The 19,577-nt window shown below is 40.2% G+C and overlaps 2 protein-coding genes across 3 annotated transcripts; one reads left to right on the forward strand and one right to left on the reverse strand.

Annotated features, from left to right (window-relative positions):
- Nucleotides 1-815: 815 nt before the first annotated feature.
- LOC308386526 (uncharacterized protein) lies at nt 816-2,321 on the reverse strand. Its single transcript, XM_080866129.1, has 4 exons — nt 2,212-2,321; nt 1,989-2,130; nt 1,656-1,831; nt 816-1,567 (listed from the first exon to the last, which is right to left on the reverse strand). Exons 1-4 carry the CDS (start codon nt 2,260-2,262, stop codon nt 1,034-1,036), a joined length of 903 nt encoding a protein of 300 aa, XP_080722255.1. The 5' UTR covers nt 2,263-2,321; the 3' UTR covers nt 816-1,033.
- Nucleotides 2,322-8,519: 6,198 nt separating this feature from the next.
- aldh3a2b (aldehyde dehydrogenase 3 family, member A2b) lies at nt 8,520-19,545 on the forward strand. 2 transcript variants are annotated; one of them, XM_080867729.1, is made up of 11 exons: nt 8,520-8,656; nt 9,977-10,138; nt 10,628-10,859; nt 13,322-13,407; nt 13,805-14,013; nt 15,386-15,503; nt 15,702-15,843; nt 16,106-16,272; nt 16,375-16,474; nt 16,610-16,848; nt 19,337-19,545. In XM_080867729.1, exons 2-11 carry the CDS (start codon nt 9,977-9,979, stop codon nt 19,349-19,351), a joined length of 1,470 nt encoding a protein of 489 aa, XP_080723855.1. In that variant the 5' UTR covers nt 8,520-8,656; the 3' UTR covers nt 19,352-19,545. The 2 variants fall into 2 exon arrangements, with proteins under 2 accessions (XP_080723855.1, XP_080723854.1); XM_080867728.1 differs by having other exon boundaries at nt 8,529-8,656; nt 9,943-10,138.
- Nucleotides 19,546-19,577: the final 32 nt, after the last annotated feature.

Below are 19,577 nucleotides of genomic sequence, written 5' to 3' on the forward strand. Positions count from 1 at the left end.
CTTTTGGGGTAGCCTGACCTGGTTTTTACAAATGCAACATACAACTGAATATGCGCGCACACATACAGGCCTCTGTTCAGTGAATTCATGAGTATCCCTACAAGAGGCTGCCGTAATCCTGTGCTGACCTCTTCAGGTGGAAAAAAAAAAAAAAAAAAAGCAAAAAAAAAAAAAAAAAAAAAAAAAAAAAAAGCAGCGCCCTCTGTTGGGCAATAGGCCGGTACAAGGGAAAATATATCAAAAATAAATACAATAAGAAGCTGTGTTACAACTTTGAAAAGGCATTAGGAAATTTGTATTAAGGTTTAAGTAATTTATAAACCACTACAGATGTTTTTAACATAACCTGATATTATCGAACTGTTGCATCAGTGGGAAAAAAAAAGAAAAAAAAAAAAAAAAAACCAAATACACACTATTTTGAGGTTTTTTAAAAATGAATAAAAATCTGATTTGCGTCAGTGTCGCAACATTTAATGTTACGGGAGTGTTTAAAAGTTTACTTTAATCAAAAAGGCACCGCTGGGATTCGAACCCAGGATCTCCTGTTTACTAGACAGGCGCTTTAACCAACTAAGCCACGGCGCCACGTGATTCCTGACCTCAAGAAGAGTTTATGAATGATAACACACAGCCTGAGAGACTTGTTCAGGACACATTTTTTAGTAAAAAAAAAAATACTATTAACAATGTTATGTACATAACGTAATATGCATTTTATTTACATTACAGATCTCCACGGCCTGCCATGAAAATCGTGAAATATACCCCCCCCCCCCCCCCCCCAAAAAAAAAAAAAAAAAAAATTAGCGCAACACTTTGAAAGACCGCGACATCACCGAATGGGTGCACTAGTGGAGGCCACCACGGCAACTGGCGACACAGCGTAGACGTATGGGTGTGAGAACGGATACACTGATGTAGCAGACATCCTGCTGCAGGCTGGCTCGTAGCTGTTACACAAACGGACGTGTTGTTGGACGTGGACCCATTCATGTCGTAGTCTTCAATATGTTGCTCTCAGTTTTGTCAGTCATGCCAAAAGATAGTCAATCATTGAGCTGTCCAAGCTGGGCAGACTGGGGACCATCAGGTCCTGGAAGCACAGATCCGACAGGTCGGCCAGGGTCTCTATAGAGCTGGAGAGAGCCTGGAGGCCTTGCCGACTCTGGATGTCTTCCTTGTGGACAGGATGGCCACGTTCTGCTGGCTGTACCCCCCGTGCATTGAGAAAAGCTTCAAAGTCCTCTGGTAAATCCAACTCATCCAGCCCTTCGTATGGAAACACGTCTTGGCAGTAGCTGGTGAAGTCCTGGGATTGGTGGCAAAAGGTTTGGGGAACGTCTGGTGACTTGGTCTGGATGTCCAGGATTGACGAGAGCCTGGTGGACTGAGGTAGACTGGGCACCCGGTAGTCTGTTGGAGACGCAAGGCTGGGACTAGGAGGTGGAGGAGAAGCCACCTGAGGAGTGCACGGTGTCTTGTGCCTGACCTGTGAAGGTTTGGTGGCTCCTCGAGTTGATTTCTTAGTCTTGAAGAAGCGTGCGCGCCGATTTTGAAACCAAACCTGAAGAAAATTGAGAATTACATGAAACTCTTAGTCAACAAAACAAGTGTACGTTGTCTAAATTAGCCTTAGGTCGCACGTGTCCTACCTGAATTTTAGACTCCGGTAGTCCAGTTAGAGTGGCCAGGGTTTTCCTCCCATTGATATCCGGGTAGGGTGTAGCAGAGAAGGCCCTCTCCAGCTGGCTCAGCTGCGCCTTGCTGAATATTGTGCGCTTTCGGCGGCACTTTGTCTTCGAGTTGATAGTGTATGGAACATGGTGCACTTTAGAGGGAGGGCAAAACGTTTTGTTAAAACTGACAATTACATTTTAAATGCAGAAATTAATTTGCAGAGTCAACAGCCCACAGATTTATACAGATGTTTGTCCTCAAACTATATCACATTTTAAATGTGCAAATATAAATACATGTCCACCTACCCGTGCTGGAGAGCTCTGCCGACCCGTTGTTGTTGCTGTCAGTCAGTGCATCAGGCCATAACTGCTCCGAGAAAAACGTGATGATCTCAGAAACATTACCGCTGGTAAAATCCATCCCGCACGCTGTGTCCGAAGCACGCAGCTAAAAGGGGAAATAAGTTTCCGTGAGTGAGTCCCAGACACTTCTCCAGTGAGCAGGCATGATGTCAGAGGGATTTTATACCCGAGTTCTGCAGACACAACACGACCCCCTGCGTGGCATCCTCTTGCACATCACAGACGCTATCGGGCTTTGCGAACGCGTGGCTTTGATGTGCTGCTCACCTGTTAATGGCTGTCTGGATAATAGGTGTCTGTTTGATCCCCTATGGCCCGTTAATGGGCCCCGTTTAGACCAGAGAGACAGCTTGTCTTCAGCTACGGACAACGAGATGCTCCAGAAACCTTAAAATGGAAAGATGAATCAAAGACATCCGCAGGTGAAGAAATAAACTTATCGTGGGCGCGTTTTCTTTCATTTTAAGATCATTTTCGAAGCAAGACACTCTGATTTTATGGCAACTGTTTTGGCCTGAAATTATAAACACATGTGTTACTAATCAACAGCGTGGAGGGGGGCAAATTAAAATGATTGGAAACACCTTGAAGCGCCAGAACGGCTGCTCTGATCCGGGTCTAGTTTTGTTTTTAATAATGATATTCATGAACGTATACAGTGTAAGGCATCCGCACTACGAGGAGCGAAGCGACACCGGCACTGTTTCACTGATTTGAAGCTCCAGTCTGCGGCACATCCTCTACCGCGCGCCGCCTCCTGGTGCGCATGAAAGCGCGCAGTGGAAGCGTATTGGAGAAGTTGTGGGAGTGACGCTTCTGTCAGCTACAATGTGTGAAGGTGACAAATCAGGCAACTTCTTTTCCCACCCCTTTCTTCGTTGTCGGTTGTGTTTCCACCGAACGAGACATCAAAACACCGGATCACTCGTAGTCCTTTTCAGCCAGTTCCCAGGCGAGTGCCAGACTCGCAGCTCCTTCACAAACAGACAGAAACGGGCTGCATGTATTAAATTACAACACGTCCACTGATTTTGCTTATAAGCAGATTTTTTGAATGCTACAATATATTTTGTAGAGGCTGCATGAAATAAAAATTAGCCTACTTGAACTGAGACGGCGGCCTTGTTGAGTGGGTCAAATTAGCTGTGAAGTACTCTACGTTCACCCTCTCTCCAGAGAACAATGCGCCATTTAAAAAGATCATAAGCCAAGCTCACGTGATTTGATTAAATGCAATAACATAACAGATGCAGTCGAAGAGGTCCCAGCAAACTGTGGAGTGCAAAGAGTGGCCTGTGTTTGTGTGGGACAAGTTTGTAATGCTGGGAAGTGGTCTGAAAAATGAAGGTGGTAGAAGAAACATTTTCAGTTCCACGAATGGGTAATATAAACGACCAAAGAACTTCTCCCCGAAAGAGTTGGTTTTAAGAGGTGCTTACAGACTTATAGCAGAAATAATTTCCTTAAGGAACCATTTTCGGGAAAGCTCAGACTGTTTGTTGTTGTTGTTTGTTTGTTTGTTTGTTTGTTTTTAGTAAAGGAAACTCTTGATGCATTTAAATCTGCCACGTCCAAGTGTAACCGCGACAGTGTCTTCTATAAAAATAAAACTGCATAGAAAGGATTAAAAGCTTCCTGCAAACACAAACTGCTGTTAGGAACACTTTGGTTTTAGATCACGGCCTAAAAATATGCAGCTACACAGTTTAAGCGTATGGAAGATATGAAAATGCAACTTTTTAAATGCTTTCTGTATGTAAATAATGACATAAAATTAAGTCGAGTGTTGTCTGTTCAAATTGTTATCAGTAATTGTTAATTAACTGATTAATTTGTATTTCAGATAATAACCTTTAGGTTTCACTGTAATGAAGATAGATTTGCATATATCTTATTAAACAACGCTTCATATAAATATTCTCCCCAAAAATGAAAATACTATGAATAATGAGAGGAAGAAGAAACTATATGAAAACTGCCTTCCTGTGGCTTCTGTCACAGCTTTTGGTTGGCCGTCACTGCTGCAATTCCGTGTGTGTGTGTGTGTGTGTGTGTGTGTGTGTGTGTGTGTGTGTGTGTGTGTGTGTGTGTGTGTGTGTGTGTGTGTGTGTGTGTGTGGTTTCATCTTATTCCCCAGAAATCGCCATAAATTATGCCTCAGAGCTGAAATTTTCCCTGTTGAATTTAGCATTGACAGTAAAAGGTGACACATTAACTTGTATGGCGCCCACAGAGGCAGCTTTCCCAGCTCTCAGACTTAAGAAAAGTGCCCTTCAGTGTTGACTTTTGAATGCTAGAGCCATTCAAAATGTGGGACACAGTTTCTATAAGTCGCTGTATGTGGAAAAGCAGGAAAATGCATTTAATATGAAAAGTGGGAGGCATGGTCCCACCAATCAGCAGGTTCTGCAGATAATTGAAACACGTGCTTACAACAAATATGAGTGCACAGCTGAAAAGTTTGTGGTGTGTTTGTGGTACAAAAATATCCGTTTTACTTGCCCTACTTTATTGTAAAGCTTTTTCTAAAGCTACAGCTGCAGAGATGAAATGATCCACTAGATGGCAGCATTTAATCGCTTTTATCTATCTATCTATCTATCTATCTATCTATCTATCTATCTATCTATCTATCTATCTATCTATCTATCTATCTATCTATCTATCTATCTATCTATCTATCTATCTATTAAATAGATGTTAAATTAATTTTCGAATAGAGTATAGAGTTTGTTTGCTTATAAATTTGGGTCAATTGCACCGGACCAATCCAAACTGACTAAAGTATGAAAGCAAGGTCAACTGCACTGCTGGGTTAACAATACAACTTGAATGAACTTAATGCTCTATCCAAATGTTGATTCATGTTAACTGGGATGTTGGGTCCACTGTATGTCATAAAGAGACATCTTGATGCATGCTCAATCATCCAGGTAAGTAAATCTCCAAAAGTTTATTCTGTCCATCTGGATGTAGCGTTTTTAGTGGGAGAAACGTTTCGTCACTCATCCAAGTGACTTCTTCAGTCTCAGCTGACTGCAGGTCGTAAAGAGACAAATTCTTTCAGCAGTGCATGGCAGCTCACAAATACAAACTAAAGGCAAAAGCTGCAATAGATCGTGGTGGAATAAAGATGCAAAGTGGACTCCTAAAAAATGATATTTCTGGTCAGAAATAGATAACCATTCACTAGATAACCCACCAGTTATCTAGTGAATGCTGTTTGAGACTTTGTGTGTGTTTTTTCTTATCATCTGTCCATCTACAAAGAACATTAATACATTAATGGAGATTTCTTCTCATTTCATTTGTACTTCAATTGTTACTAATCATAAACTGACAGGGCGATCTAGAATTCATCTTTTCTTCTCACTGAGTAGTCGCTCTCTTCACTTTTCCACTCTCCTACCCACTCCTCTGCCCAGACTGTGTTCCCGGCCTCACCGTGGAAAAAACACAATACACAAACTGTCTTTTTCTCTGTGTGTGAATGCCTCAGTTTATACCTCACAAACTCAGGTGTGCACACAGAGAAACGCTGCACTCCTGTGTCCACACTCCCCTCTAAGAAATCAGGATTGACACTCAGGCGTGAATGACGCTCTGACCTCCTCTCCGTCACCTCAGTCCTCGCTCCTTCCTTCACAATACACAAACGCCGCTCCTCAGTCCTCTATTTGATGTGGAAACTCATTCCACATTTCCTGTCAACCTGAGAGATTTTGGGGGCCCAATCTTGAATTCTGCATAGCAGAGGCGAGGGGGTTACTCCTCGCCTCTTGTCCCGTGCTTGTAAAGGCCCCTCTGGATCTGAGAAGTAGGAGCAAAGTGTGATTCCAGCTTGGCTATGGATAAAAGGACAACAGGCCAAGCAGCAAAAGCATCACACACGATTTAGTGCAGCTGGAGATACAAAATAAATGGGTATTACAGCTCAGATGGAAAGGAAGCTGAAATATTCTGTCAGCATTGCGATCCAACAGGTCGGTGTGACTTCAACTTGGCTTTGGATAAGTAAGCAAAGCATGAAGTCAGTGAAGGAGAAAACTGTGGCTGTAGATCACATGTTATTCAGTGAACTTCATAAACTGAATTAAATCCAACAAAGTAACACATAACATGGGTTTTTGGGCATTTTTGTGCACTTAGCTACTGAAACTACTGATGTTTTTTTCCCAGTGAAATTAAAGAAATTAATTTCTCCCCTCTTTCTGTCAAAATCCTGACCAAAGGCACAACCTGTACATGCAATCAGGTGGTGATTAATTATTGCTGCTGATTAACAGATGTTCAGATGTAACTAGTTTGCTCCTCCAACCTGGGCTACAGTTTCTCAAGCACAGGTGTCTGATGGACATTGTAAACCGCACATTATCCATAATAGCTTCCTTTGTAATATGATGGCTGCTTTTTAGTTTAATGTAGTTTAAGATTTTATATTTTGTCACTGTATGGGTTAGTGCTTATCTTTTAACCCTGCGCACTTCAACTGAATCACTGAGATCTGCTTAGCAAATGTCTGCCTGTCTCGAGCTCCTAATTAAACACAGGAGGTGAAATTGTGGAACAAACTGCGTCTTCACATCAGCATCTCCCATGTTTATTCTTTGGCTTTTAGATCAGACTGAATTCTGACTGTTATTTATCTATGTTGTTTTACTCTTTTTGCTTTAATTCTATGTTCTTTAAGTCTGTTGTTTTATATCACTGTTTTTGTTTTTGTTTTTTTAGATGTGCAGCACTTTGGTCCACAGCTATTGCTTTATATGTACTGATAAATAAATTTGACATGACAGTACATTCAATGAATGAATGAATGAATGAAGCAGTCTTACTTGACTCAGGCTATGTGCTGGATTGTCGCAGTGTTTTTTGGGGTCTGCAGAAGCCTGAATGGGAAACTGGATATCATACATAGACAAGAATATTATTCCCCTATTTCCAGGAATCACAGGGTACTGAGATTTAAAGCAGATGTGTGACTGCTGGCATCTGATAAAAGATGGATTCAGCCTCAGCAGGGAATTGATTTGGATATAAATATATGCAATATTCACACTAGGTTTTAGTGCATTGTTACTAACAATAGCATAATTTGTTAGATGTTACCAGTACATAATTTTAAATCGTCAATATGCCAAGTCGGAAGCTAAAAAATGATATCCTAACTGCAGTAGGCAATTACTGGCCACTTTATTAGGTGCACAACCATCTCTAGGATTTATAGAGAATGATCTGAAAAAGAGAAAATATCCAGTGAGTGGAGAAAATGCTTTATTGATGTCAGATGTCAGAGGAGTATGGTCAGACTGCTTCAAACTGATAATAACGTAAAGGTAACTTAAAATAACCTCATGTTACAACCAAAACATGGTAAATGGAATTACTCTTATTTAGTGATTTTTCTACCTGAGCACACAAAGCTCTTTATTCAACATGTCTCGCTCACACATTTTATTCTGCATCCTAGTGCACACTCACACTCACTCAGCCGCCTGACCAGCAGGGTATGCAGAAGAGCATTAGTTCTTAAGTTCAAAATGTGCTGCCAAACAACATGAAGGCATGGATCCATCCTCCCTTGTATGAGTGAGCACACTGGGGCTCATTTAAACACCAAAGTCTCCCAGAGCAGTGTTGCTGTTTTCCATCCCCTTTTGACCTGCTTCTAGCAGGATAACACAGCATGATACAAACATCGAATCATCTCAAACGACTGTCTTGATCACAACTTAATATAAGTTCCCTGTACTCAAATGTCCTCCACAGTCCTCAGATGTCAAATAGAGCACATATCGGATGTGGTGGGAAGGATTCTCATTGTGGACATGCAGACGAAAAATCTGCAACTAGTGTGAGAATCTGACATGTCAACATGGACCAAAATGTCTGAGGGATGTTTCCAGCACCTTGTTGAACCTGTGCAAAAATAAGGACTTGGTTATTTGTCATAAATGACTCCCAAAGGTAATATTTCCAGATCATCTTATTTACAGAATTTCTAAATCTCTGAAACATTAATATTTTATTAAAAGTAGAAAACCGTTATTTTCCACAGTGGAAAAAGTCCATTAAGATATTTCTGTATAAATACAGAGAGAAGGGGATTTGTTTCATGTGCATAAGGCACATTTGTAATTGGATCTGTTTATTTGTTTATTTTAGTTTTTCATTTATTTTTGCTTATTATGGCATTGTGTGCTCCTGGCTCAGTTTGAAAGTCGACTGCAGGTCCAGCGGTGCACTACATCTCTGTGACACCTTTACTTAGTTTGAATTTGCAAACAAAATACAGAAACAGCATATCAACTAACATAACAAGTCAGATTTAACGTTTTGAAGTCTTTTTTATGACAAATAACCACGTCCATGTTGACATATTTCGGTGTGGACTATGAACTGTAGGTGTGGACCAGCAACACGCTGAGGCTGAAAGCTAAGCCCAGCGGAGGGAGTGTGGGGCCCTCCCCCCAGCGGGGGGTGGGATCTAACGGGGAAGGAGAGCTCTGTTTCTTCGCCAGTGTGACCCGTCCGGCTCCTCCGCAGCAGGTTATCTCACCATCGAGACGCTTCAGGATCTCCAGAATTTAACCGCCCCTGATATTATAAAGGTAGGACTGAACAAAACCAGATCACAGGTGTTTTCGCGTTTTAAGTTCCTGACCTAACAGACAGAGAGCGACCCGCGGGAGCGATTTGTGAAGAGACAAAAAAAAAACAAATAAGACTAACAATAAAAACACGAAATTTAATCAGCCAGACGGACACATTAAGACGATAATGTATCCAATAAAGTTTGTGCAGAATAACCAACGTCAGCCGTGAAGCATTTAACGTGAAACAGGATACCGGATGTTGTATGTGTAGTTTCTAATTACTGTACCTTTAAGTGTGAGCCAGCCGCTGTAGCCTGGTGTTTGTGATGGTTTCCCTTTGCTGTCATTATCACAGCATACAAGCATAGAAAGCATCAGGCTCCCTCCCTAAAAAGCGATAATGGACAAATATTCCGCTTGATCCAAGTTATCAGGAGCATATAATAACGTATGCATATAATTAAAAGTACAGAGAGCCAACACAACAACAGAAAAACGTACTTATATAATACTTAATTGCTAATATGCAAAACGATGATGTATCTTATCACTTCTGTGATTTTTATAATATAGTGGGTTTGTCTCAATAAAAGAAAAAGCAGTGCTGCTGTAGTCAATGAACGAAATCTCTCAGCACAACTATAAGAAACAAATTACAGCAAAACTTCTGCTCATTGCCCACACTGTCCTGTAATTAAGTAAAAGGTTTTTGTTATTACACTGAAAATGTCTTCATTCATTCAGTCATTCAGTCATTCATTCATTTGTTTTACTGTAAATGTAAATAAATAAAAAATATCTATAGTAGATAGTGAAAAAACCTTTTCTGTCATTTAACTGTTTATATATTACTTAACTACTTTGCAGTATGAGTGGCTGTGGGGCAGGTCTATATCAGTGCATCAGTAACACAAACTGTAAAATATTTGAAATTACATTTGAAACGTTCCTAAATTTTCCAAAGATGTTCAGTGGGCTGGACTGGAGTCTTAAGCAGGCTGATTTTGGCTCCCGGGCCTTAACAATCACAATTAAATATAACAGAAAATACTAAACTATCCTAACCTTTATAGCTTAAGTTACTAAACTACCACCAAAACCTCAAATTACATTATATAATTTAACAGTTCTTACTTTATAGATGAGAGATCAATAAAACTAGGATAGTTATGGTTATAACAGATTTTTTTTAAAGTGTTTGATGCACTTGCTCGTGCTTGGACCGGTGAGAAGAGAGCTGCAGTAGGAGAGTTGTGTATTTTTAAAGTTATCCACCTTTTCTTGATTTCTGCTTTCTGCAGCTTTGAGGAAATCTTTTTCATTTGGTCTCAAAAGATGTCCCGGGAGCAGCAAGCGGTGGCTCGTGCCAGGAAAGCCTTTGAAACAGGCAGGTCCAAATCTGTAGAGTACCGAATCAACCAGCTCAAGAATCTGCAGCGGTTATTCAGCGAGAGACAGAAAGAGATTGCAGCTGCCATTAAGAAAGACCTCAATAAGGTGAGTAGTGAGTACAAAACACATAGACTCCTGTCTGTGTTTTTACAGACTGGCTTCCAATGTTTCCCATTTTATTTCTTAGGTAAGCACAAAAGCTCCCGGAAAGCACATCCACTGCCAAGGCCAAGGCACATTTCGTAATTCTAAACAAAGTCATCTGGACCCAATTAAATCCTGAATTTTTTTGTCTGTGTCATTAATGTCTTGGTAGTTGTGCATACTTGTGCTGGCACACAAACAGTCTGACATAGAAAGAGCTGGATGGGATCCCTTCTTTCCTCTGGAAATCTGATTGCTATAAATAAATATATATGTATAGGACTGCCTTGTTAAGAAATATAAATAGAAGTTTTAAAGTGGTCAGATCATAAAACCTATGAAATGTTCATGAATCAAAAATAGCCAAAATGGTTTCCTTTCATGGAAGCATACAGAAGCTGAAGAGTATCCACCATAAGGAGATCCTACGTTCATCTTCTTCTTCCTCAGACCGAGGTTGGGGCACAGTTTTATGAGACTCTGGGTCTGGAGGGTGAGATCAGCCTCTTCATTAAGAATCTGAAGGAGTGGGCAGCCCCTCGGCATGTGAAGAAGAACCTGCTGACCATGTCTGACACCGTCTACATCCATCCAGAGCCGCTGGGGGTGGTGCTGGTCATCGGGGCCTGGAACTACCCCTGGGCTGTGACCATCCGGCCGCTCATTGGAGCCATTGCTGCCGGTACTGTACCATGCTGAGAGTGTTTGGGGTGGATGAAAGGGCAGAGTGTGATGTAATGTGCCTGAGTAGCGCTTACATCTGTAACATCTTTTATGATAAGAATACCACAGGCAATTTGTGTCCTTGTGGCCACTTACTCAAGTGCAGAATTGCATAAAATAGCATAAAAGTCAAATTATATAAAGCATTAGCATTTATATATAATAATAATTATTATTGTGTGCATATTAAATAATAACTGAAAACAAAGTTACCTATATAATTAAGTACTGGAGTAAACTTATATGTCACCAAATTCTCAATTTAAAATATACAATTTACTCACAGTTTGTAGTGCCTGGCCCTTTAAGCACACAGCCTTATTAACTCTGATATTGTAGCATTTTTTCAGTTCAGAGTAAAATCAGAACCTATGTAAATGTCTTTGGATACGTTAGCAACAGACAGCAAAGACCACAACATTTCCGCCTAAGATTTGGAAATCAAGGCGTGTATTCAGTTCTTTTCTATTCGTCTGTTTTTCAGGCCAGTTCTTTTCTTTTGTCCCGTGATCACAACCGCTCAAGTTCCCCTTTCTATCCAGCCACTGCCAAGTGTTCTCTTTCAGCTTGTGATAAGTAGGTCAAAGGCCACTCTGTGAACTCTATACTGCAATAATGAGAGCAGAAGTTTTAGGAACGGCAAAAGATTCATTGTGTGTGTCCTTGTACGTTGGTATTTACTCATCAGATGCTGGGATCATGTTTTTTTCTATTTCTCATACATTATCTTCATAAAGTTCAGCCTGAGTGGTCAAACTGTGCGACTCAGCTTTAATCACGATGTCATGAAGAGGTTTCTTGTGACTACACAGCATGACACTGCAGTATTTGTGGTTGTCCAGTGATAGCTTTGCATATCAGTGCTTGCAAGTGGGCGGCTCATTTGTATTTCATTTGGATAAATCTAGTTTAGTGTCAAATACTGAAAAAGTGTAGCACTCGTCAGTGCAGTTGTGCAGCACTTTGTGCCACCATTTAATATTCTGTGATTGCTGGCACAACATGGACTTTGCTCTTTGCACCGGCAATATCAGATATTACACAGATGCTCGTATCAGCCCAGTGGGTCAGAAGTCTTTTCTTCTGATTATTTTCAGGCCAAAGGCAACTGTCAGTTCAACAAAACTGTTGAAGAATTATGCATTTAAAATATAATGCACACTGATGTGCGTAATATTTTTTCATTGTGATTGGTTAATATTTACAGTCACAATTTCAGGTTAAAATAGTAAGTTAGCATTTTCTGTCTGGGCAGCCACAGCCTGAATGTGTGTGTTTGAATGGGTGAATGAGGCTAGTTGTATAAAAGTGCTTTGAGTGCTAGAAAAGAGTAGAAAAGCAGGATATAAGTGTCATTTATTTCCAGGGAGTAAAAATAATTCAATTAATCTCAGTAAAACAGAGACCCATGAACAACGTATGTACTATATGTAATAGGCTGATAATTCATGATATATACCATCATGTAAAAACTCTGATATATATAATGATACTTGTTCAACTGAATCAATTAGATTTGCATTTCACGTGTCAGTGATCCTGAAGGTTATTGTAGTTAACTAAAAATAAAAATAAAAAGTAGACTTGGAGAAAGGTTAAAAACAACCAAAACAATTGTGGCTAATGTGAAAAATGAATTAAAGTAAAATAAAAATATAGATAATAAGTTAATATCCTTAGCTTTAGACATTGTTATCTGTTAAAATTTGCTATCATAACTTAGCTGTGGAGGTTTTGATGGACATGTTAATTTGAGACATGGATGTTTAAAAGAGTGAGAGTCAATAGCTTTAAAAAAGTTGTATTTTTGGGAATGCCTGTTCTAATTTTCCATAATCTTGCCTCTGTCGTGTGTCCTCCACACAATAAAAGACTAAAACTGACACTGAAACCAATAAAAACTAAAGTGAAACTACTGAAAATGTTTTCAAGCAGTAAATATTAAAGTGGAACAAGCAGCAGTACTATAGAAACTAACTGAAACTAAACAGAATTAAAAACAAAAAGTCACAGTGAAATGAAAATAAAAACGAAATTATAAGAACTCTGTTGATCACCAATAAAAAAGCACAAAGGTGTAGCTGAGGCTGCCAGCACAGACAAAGGTGAACGTCTGGGGGTAGGCGTGTGATCTCAGCTGTCTTAGTGGAGATAATGATCAATAAATGTAAGATAATGATGCCAAATGCCTGCACACAAAGAGAACTGGATATTTTTTTGGACTTTAAGCCATGATCTGCATTCTACTGAATAGCTATCCATCCACAGGCTGTGTTTTTAGATCACAAATCAATAACAACATTAGTACATTTCATATTAAATGTGTCAGGAAAAAATGGACAAACATCATCAAAGAAAATGATTGAAAATAATTGTTAGATAAAGACAATATTGAGCTGCTATTCTCTTCTACCTGTGCAGGTAATGCAGCTGTGGTGAAGCCCTCTGAGGTCTGTGTGCACACTTCCAAAGTCATGGAGGACCTTCTGCCGATTTACATTGACAAAGTAAGGACAGGTCACATGACAGCAGCCTAACATCCAGCCAAACAAGGCTCTGTTATAAGCTGCTTATTCTTTACAAACTGCCTCTGTGCTTACACTTATAGTTTTATCCTGTGTCATATAAAAACAAACTGTGAAATGTTTCCCATGAAAACACAAGATGTCAAGGAAACTGTGTTTACTATAGACACATGATGGGGGAAGTCAAGCAGAGAAAAGCTTTTGACTTGTGCTGTATTTGCTTTTTATAATCAGTTTTATTTATTTATTCATCTCTATTTATTCTGCAAATGATCTAAAGAAGAAAACTGCCTTGCATCTCAAGTTGTTTAAATTACAGAGACGTGTTGTTTCCGGAGCTTTTGTGATACCTGCGTGTATGTTTTCTTTTGTGTGTCAGGAGCTTTACCCTGTTGTAACTGGAGGAGTGCCGGAGACCCAGGAGCTGCTACGCCAGAAATTTGATCATATCTTCTACACCGGCAACAGCACGGTGGGAAAAGTGATCATGGAAGCTGCCGCCAAACACCTGACACCAGTCACCCTGGAGCTTGGCGGGAAGAGCCCCTGCTACATCGACAAGAACTGTGACATAAGCATAGCCTGCAGGTGAAAGCAGTGCTCAGTGTTATTTGTCTTCATGTTACAATTTTAATTTCTTTTTTCTTTCTTACATATAGTCACTCAGAATCTTAATATTTCCATTAAGGGTGTCTGAATATGCTGGGTAGCTTTGCATGATCACAGTTTAAGACAGCTTTTATTTTAGCCTTGTGGCCGTTGGTTCATCATCTGTCGTTATCAGTTTAAGCTTCTCTTCTTTCAACCACCCTGCCTTAAAGTCAGCTTTTTTGTGGTTGGCTACACCTCATAAACAAACAGCTGGTGGGAGGAGCTGTTGTGCTCAAATTCAGAACTGTGTACCCTAAATGAGCATAATAAATATATTTACTCTCTCTGATGTTAAGAGGAATCTAAAGCATGGGCTTTAGAATACTTGCAGCTTTAGGCCATATTTAATATGAGCATCCACCTTTGTTCTGAGTGTTGGTCCATCCAGCGAGTGCTGTCAAAGCATATGCAGCTGTGGTCAGATGTTTATATACACTAGTCGTGGACATGAATGTCATAGTAATTTGGGGCTTTTAATGATTTGAATGATTTTTAATTTTCTCTAATCCACATAAGGTCAAAAGTATACTTACACACCATCAGTAATATTCAGTGTCCAAGCAAGTCGCACCTTGCTAAGATACACTTCTGGTGGTCATAAGTAAGTTTCTGGCATTTGACCACCTTTTGTAGCAGAATTGGTAGAGTTAAATCAGATAACTTGGTTTCCTTGCCAACACATGGGTTTTAAGCGTAATCCACAAATTTGCAACAGGGTCGATGTGTGTTTGGGATCATTGTCCAGGTGGAACACCAAATAAAAGCAGTTGATTTAATGTAAAGTTGAAGAATATGAGATAGTCCTTCATTATTTCATCCACTTTGTGCAATGCACTGGTACCACAGCTCCAGAACATGATGCTACCACAACCATGCTTGACAGTTGTTACAGTTTTCTTAGGTTTGAAAGCCTCACCTTTATTCCTCCAAACTTACCACTTGTCATTGTGACAAAACGGCTTCAATCTTTGTCTCGTCCGACCATAAAACTTTGAAGGCATCGATTTTAGAGCGGGGCCTTCTTTCTTGATCGACACACTCTCAGTCCGAGTCAATGTAAAACTGGCTCGACTGTGGACGCTGGTGTTATAACGCTTCCAGTTCATGGCAGGCCTGAGCCTTGGGGTTTTCTTTAACACCCTGATAACGTGATGGCACATCATTCCACCCTGAAGGACAAAGAATTCAAAGAAATTGAATTCTCAAATTGTCTTGATATTCATGCTCATGATGAGTGTATGTTTAACTTCAGACCACAACTGTATATGACATAAATCCAGTCACCGGTAACACTTCCTCTGCTCTGTAGGCGTGTCACGTGGGGGAAGTACAGTAACTGTGGTCAGACCTGCATCGCCCCAGACTACATCCTTTGTGAGCCCAGCATCCAGAACCGGGTCATTGAAGAGGTCAAGAAGTGTATTAAGGTACTGAAGATTGAAAAAAACATAACTTTGAGTTGAGAATTTTAAAACTAAGGAAAAAATATAGTCTTTAGCCTTTATTTCAATACAAACCTCAAAGAAATGTTTATGCCTAAAATATTCATTATCAAGGGGGGGGGGGGGGGTGTAATTTAATGTGTTTGTCCATTAATTTACTGGTTTTTAAAATAATTTCTGTAGGAGTTCTACACAGACAACCCAAAGACGTGCCCGGACTATGGTCGCATCATCAACCAGCGCCATTTCAAGAGGGTCATGGCCATGTTAGAAGACAGCAACATCGCTGTAGGCGGGGAAAATGATGAGTCAGACTGCTACATAGGTAACAATTAATTCATTTTTAAAATATTGTGTTTATTTTCTCAGGCCTTGACAGATGCACCTTCAGGGACCATATACAGAGTCAATACTCAATAGCAGGAGGATAAGGGGAAAATAACAATAGAAGTTACAATGAAGACAAATGTTGATAGCTTTTAAACTAAAATAATCAAACTGAAACTCAGACAGATAAACCAGAATATCTGAAAGGAGAACCTTCAGGAACAAGACAAAGTCATGCAGTGTTTCTGTGATGTGCTTAGCTCCAACAGTTCTACGGGACGTGAAGCCAGAGGCAAAGGTAATGCAGGAGGAGATTTTTGGACCTCTACTTCCTATCTTACCAGTCAGCAGCCTGGACGAAGCCATCAAGCTGATCAATAAGGGAGAGAAACCTCTGGCTCTCTATGTGTTCTCACCAGATAACAAGGTATCTACCAGCAGCCAACACAGCAAAGCAGTTAACACGTGGAAACCAGTGTTTAGGTCAAGACTTATTGTCAGGGTTTTTTGTTTTCTCTTCTCTGTAAAGGTGATAGAGAGAATGAGAGATGAGACTTCGAGTGGAGGATTCCTGGCCAACGACTGCCTCGTGCACTATTCTGTCAGCGCGTTGCCATTTGGAGGAGTGGGTAAGTAGAGAAACTGTGCAAATGGAGCCTTTTTTTTTAACCCCTTAGTGACTTTACTGTCTGTATTACTGGTTTATTGTGTTGATTAAAAGTGGTCAAACCTGATGCCAACATCTGTGTATGTTCCATGTGCAGGAAACAGTGGAATAGGCTGCTACCACGGCAAGTTCAGCTTTGACCGACTGAGCCACCTGCGTGGTTGTCTGGTCAAAAAGCTGAAAATGGAGGGGGTGAACGACATGCGCTACCCGCCGCACACATTGAAGAAACTGGGCTGGGCGCGCTTCTTCATCCTCAATACCGTAGATGTGGGCTGGGTGGGACGGATGGCGCTCCTAGCTGCTCTGGTTATGGTGGCTGCTGTTGTGATTCAGGTGAGTTGAAAAGAAAGAAAGGAATAACTGACACGGGCAGTATCAGTGGACGAGCTTCCCAGCTAGCTGCAATGTTCTAAGAGGAGCAGAGAAACCTAAACCTTTCTGTAGTTGAACACATCCTTTGAGTGTCACACAGTGCACATGTGCATTACTGAGTGGGACAAAAAAGAGCGATCGCATTACTCCAGTGTTGGCAGACTTGCACCTGCTCTCTGCGCATCACAGAATCCAGCATGAAGTGCGCTATTGTATTTAAAGCTTTAAATGGCCTTGCACCTGCGTTTGCGGTAGAGACTTATGCTGTATCCATACTCTCTCTCAACATCATTAACCCTGTAAATCCTGAACTATGCAATGACTGCCGGACGATTGTAATTTTTTTGAAACGGTTTTTTTTTTTTCACAGTTTCAAAAAAGTTTTTGGAAAAAAAGTGTTTATTGAACCTTCTGACAATTAAAAAAAAAGCAAACATTAATTTCCATATATGAGTTTTAATTTATAATATTTGTCTCGCAGTAGCACTCCATGTGTCTGATTGCATACATCAGATTTTTCAGCCTTACAGAGTTAAGGTCTACTTCCTAATCACTCTAGAGTCCAGACCATCGCAGAGTCAAAGCTAATTTGCTTGCACCAAGACGCTGGAATGATCATCCAAGTGACTTCACAAATGCGTCACCTACCTCTGTCTTTAACTCTTAGCTAAAGACATCATGCTTTTTGTAATTTTATGTAATTAATGTAAATGCGTGAATTTGTATCTTTTATTTTTGTTTCTTATTGTAAATCACTTTTCTAAACATGCTACAGTATAGAAATATAAAGCATTTCCAGTCATGCTGCACAATGGGAGCTGAACCATCCAAGTGCCACCAAGTCCCCCGTCCACAAGTATTTTTTTAAGCTCAACTTTGGTCTTTCCATCTACATTCAAAGGCCTAATGAAAAGCTCCTTCTGGGTGAAGACAGATTTAGGGTTAAGGGTTACATAACCACCAGCTGGCTTGTCATACTATAGGCATGCCCAGTTTTGTTTCAGTGCTTTCAAGCAGATTTAATTTATTCAGGTTTTGAGCTGTTTAGTGCTCGGTCCTGTGGAAGTGGTGGCGGTTCAGCCTTTTTTTCCTCCAAAAGTTCAAAGATTAATCAGTGATTCTGAGGCAGATTTGATGATAAATGGTCGTCTGTGATCGATTGGCAAGCTGTCCATATACAGGCAGCGAATCCACGACGCACATGAAAACAGAGTTGAATGATCCAAAACTACACATGCCAATAAACAGAACAACGCAACAATGACAAAACTTTCTTGTATCTGAAAAAAAAAACATTCCCAACTCACTCATTAACAGCTACACAGTTGTAAGTAAACAACCCGGGGCTCTTTGGTTCAGTAAACAATGCTATCCAGTGAATGTGGCAGATACAGCCTGGCACACACACAGATCTGGATGTGGAAAGGGTCAAATGGCAACAAAGATGCAGAATGTTTTTCTTTCTTCTTCTTCTTCTTTTTTTGGTTCACAATGCAAATACTTCACAGTATTTCTATATTTTTTTTATTCAGTATTCACATATATAAATGTTAAATGTGTGACATTTATTTTTTTTGCACTGTGGCATTTTTCTGTTCTGCTCTGTATACTCCTTTTTACGGTGGCCCTGAGAGGCCAAATGGACTGCAACTTAAGAAAACACCAGCAATAAGAAAAACGCTGCAAAAGCACACAAAACACAACGGAAATAGGAAAAACGACAACGGAAATAAGAAAAACAACAACGGAAATAGGAGCAAACAAAACACAAATAGGAAAAAACTAATTTCCACAAGCACAAAGGAAGTGTTTGTGGGGAGACAATAACCCGACGGACCAGTTGCAGGAACCAAATTATGCTAAGAATTGCGCTGGGAGACACTTAAAATAAGTGGAGGATCTATCAGTTTTGTGAGGAAAGAAAAGATGAGAGGTAAGTGTGTTAGCCTAACTATTGGCCTAAAAATCCGTCATGAGTATTATATGAATCATGATAAAACACGCCTACCATGTTTTGGGTTCCTGCAACTGGTCCGTCGGGTTATTGTCTCCCCAGAAACACTTCCCTTGTGCTTTAGAAAATCTGTTTTTTCCTATTTCTGTTTCTGTTTTTCCTTCATTGTGTTTTGTGTGCTTTTGCAGCGTTTTTCTTATTGCTAGTGTTTTCTTAAGTTGCAGTCCGTTTGGCCTCTCAGGGCCACCGTACATTTTGCCCTCTACAGTCTGCAGACTAGTTTTTACCCAACCTTCCTACTGAGTAACAACAAAGGATTCAAATAGAAATAGAAGCACTATTTCAAATAGAAATATTGTTAAAACACTTGCTTACAGCTGCGTCACAGCTTACCTCTGAGACACCCATCAGTCATTTTAAAAGCATTATGAATGCAGAGCAAATGTTTAGAAAAACCTCCAGCTGAGTCTTCTGTTTGTGTCTTTGGTTTTACAGAAGTACCTCCTCTGAAGCCGTTCTGCTGTTTCCTTTATCGTCTGGGCCGCAGAAGAGGAACAAGGAGGATTCATTTGTTTATGCATGAACAAGATAGCAATGTTGTGTTGTTTCAGGATTGCCGTTTTCCATTTCACATTTCAGTGAAGTTTCATGGAGCTCACTGAGAGCCGTTTATTTTAATGAAGATAATTATTTATTCTCATCTATGCAAGAATCACTACGTTCCATTAATTCATCA

This window comes from Rhamphochromis sp. 'chilingali', assembly GCF_963969265.1.
Source record: "Rhamphochromis sp. 'chilingali' genome assembly, chromosome: 19".
NCBI classification, from domain to species: Eukaryota; Metazoa; Chordata; class Actinopteri; order Cichliformes; family Cichlidae; genus Rhamphochromis; species Rhamphochromis sp. 'chilingali'.

Excerpts from the sequence above, each read along its gene's own strand:
- LOC308386526 (XM_080866129.1), bottom strand. The coding sequence starts at position 2,262 with ATGTGCAAGAGGATGCCACGCAGGGGGTCGTGTTGTGTCTGCAGAACT. Across the intron at positions 2,131-2,211 it reads GTTGTGTCTGCAGAACTCGG|CTGCGTGCTTCGGACACAGC; the intron begins GTATAAAATCCC and ends TTCCCCTTTTAG. Across the intron at positions 1,568-1,655 it reads TACCGGAGTCTAAAATTCAG|GTTTGGTTTCAAAATCGGCG; the intron begins GTAGGACACGTG and ends AATTTTCTTCAG.
- aldh3a2b (XM_080867729.1), top strand. The coding sequence starts at position 9,977 with ATGTCCCGGGAGCAGCAAGCGGTGGCTCGTGCCAGGAAAGCCTTTGAA. Across the intron at positions 13,408-13,804 it reads TGCCGATTTACATTGACAAA|GAGCTTTACCCTGTTGTAAC; the intron begins GTAAGGACAGGT and ends TTTGTGTGTCAG. Across the intron at positions 16,475-16,609 it reads GTTGCCATTTGGAGGAGTGG|GAAACAGTGGAATAGGCTGC; the intron begins GTAAGTAGAGAA and ends TTCCATGTGCAG.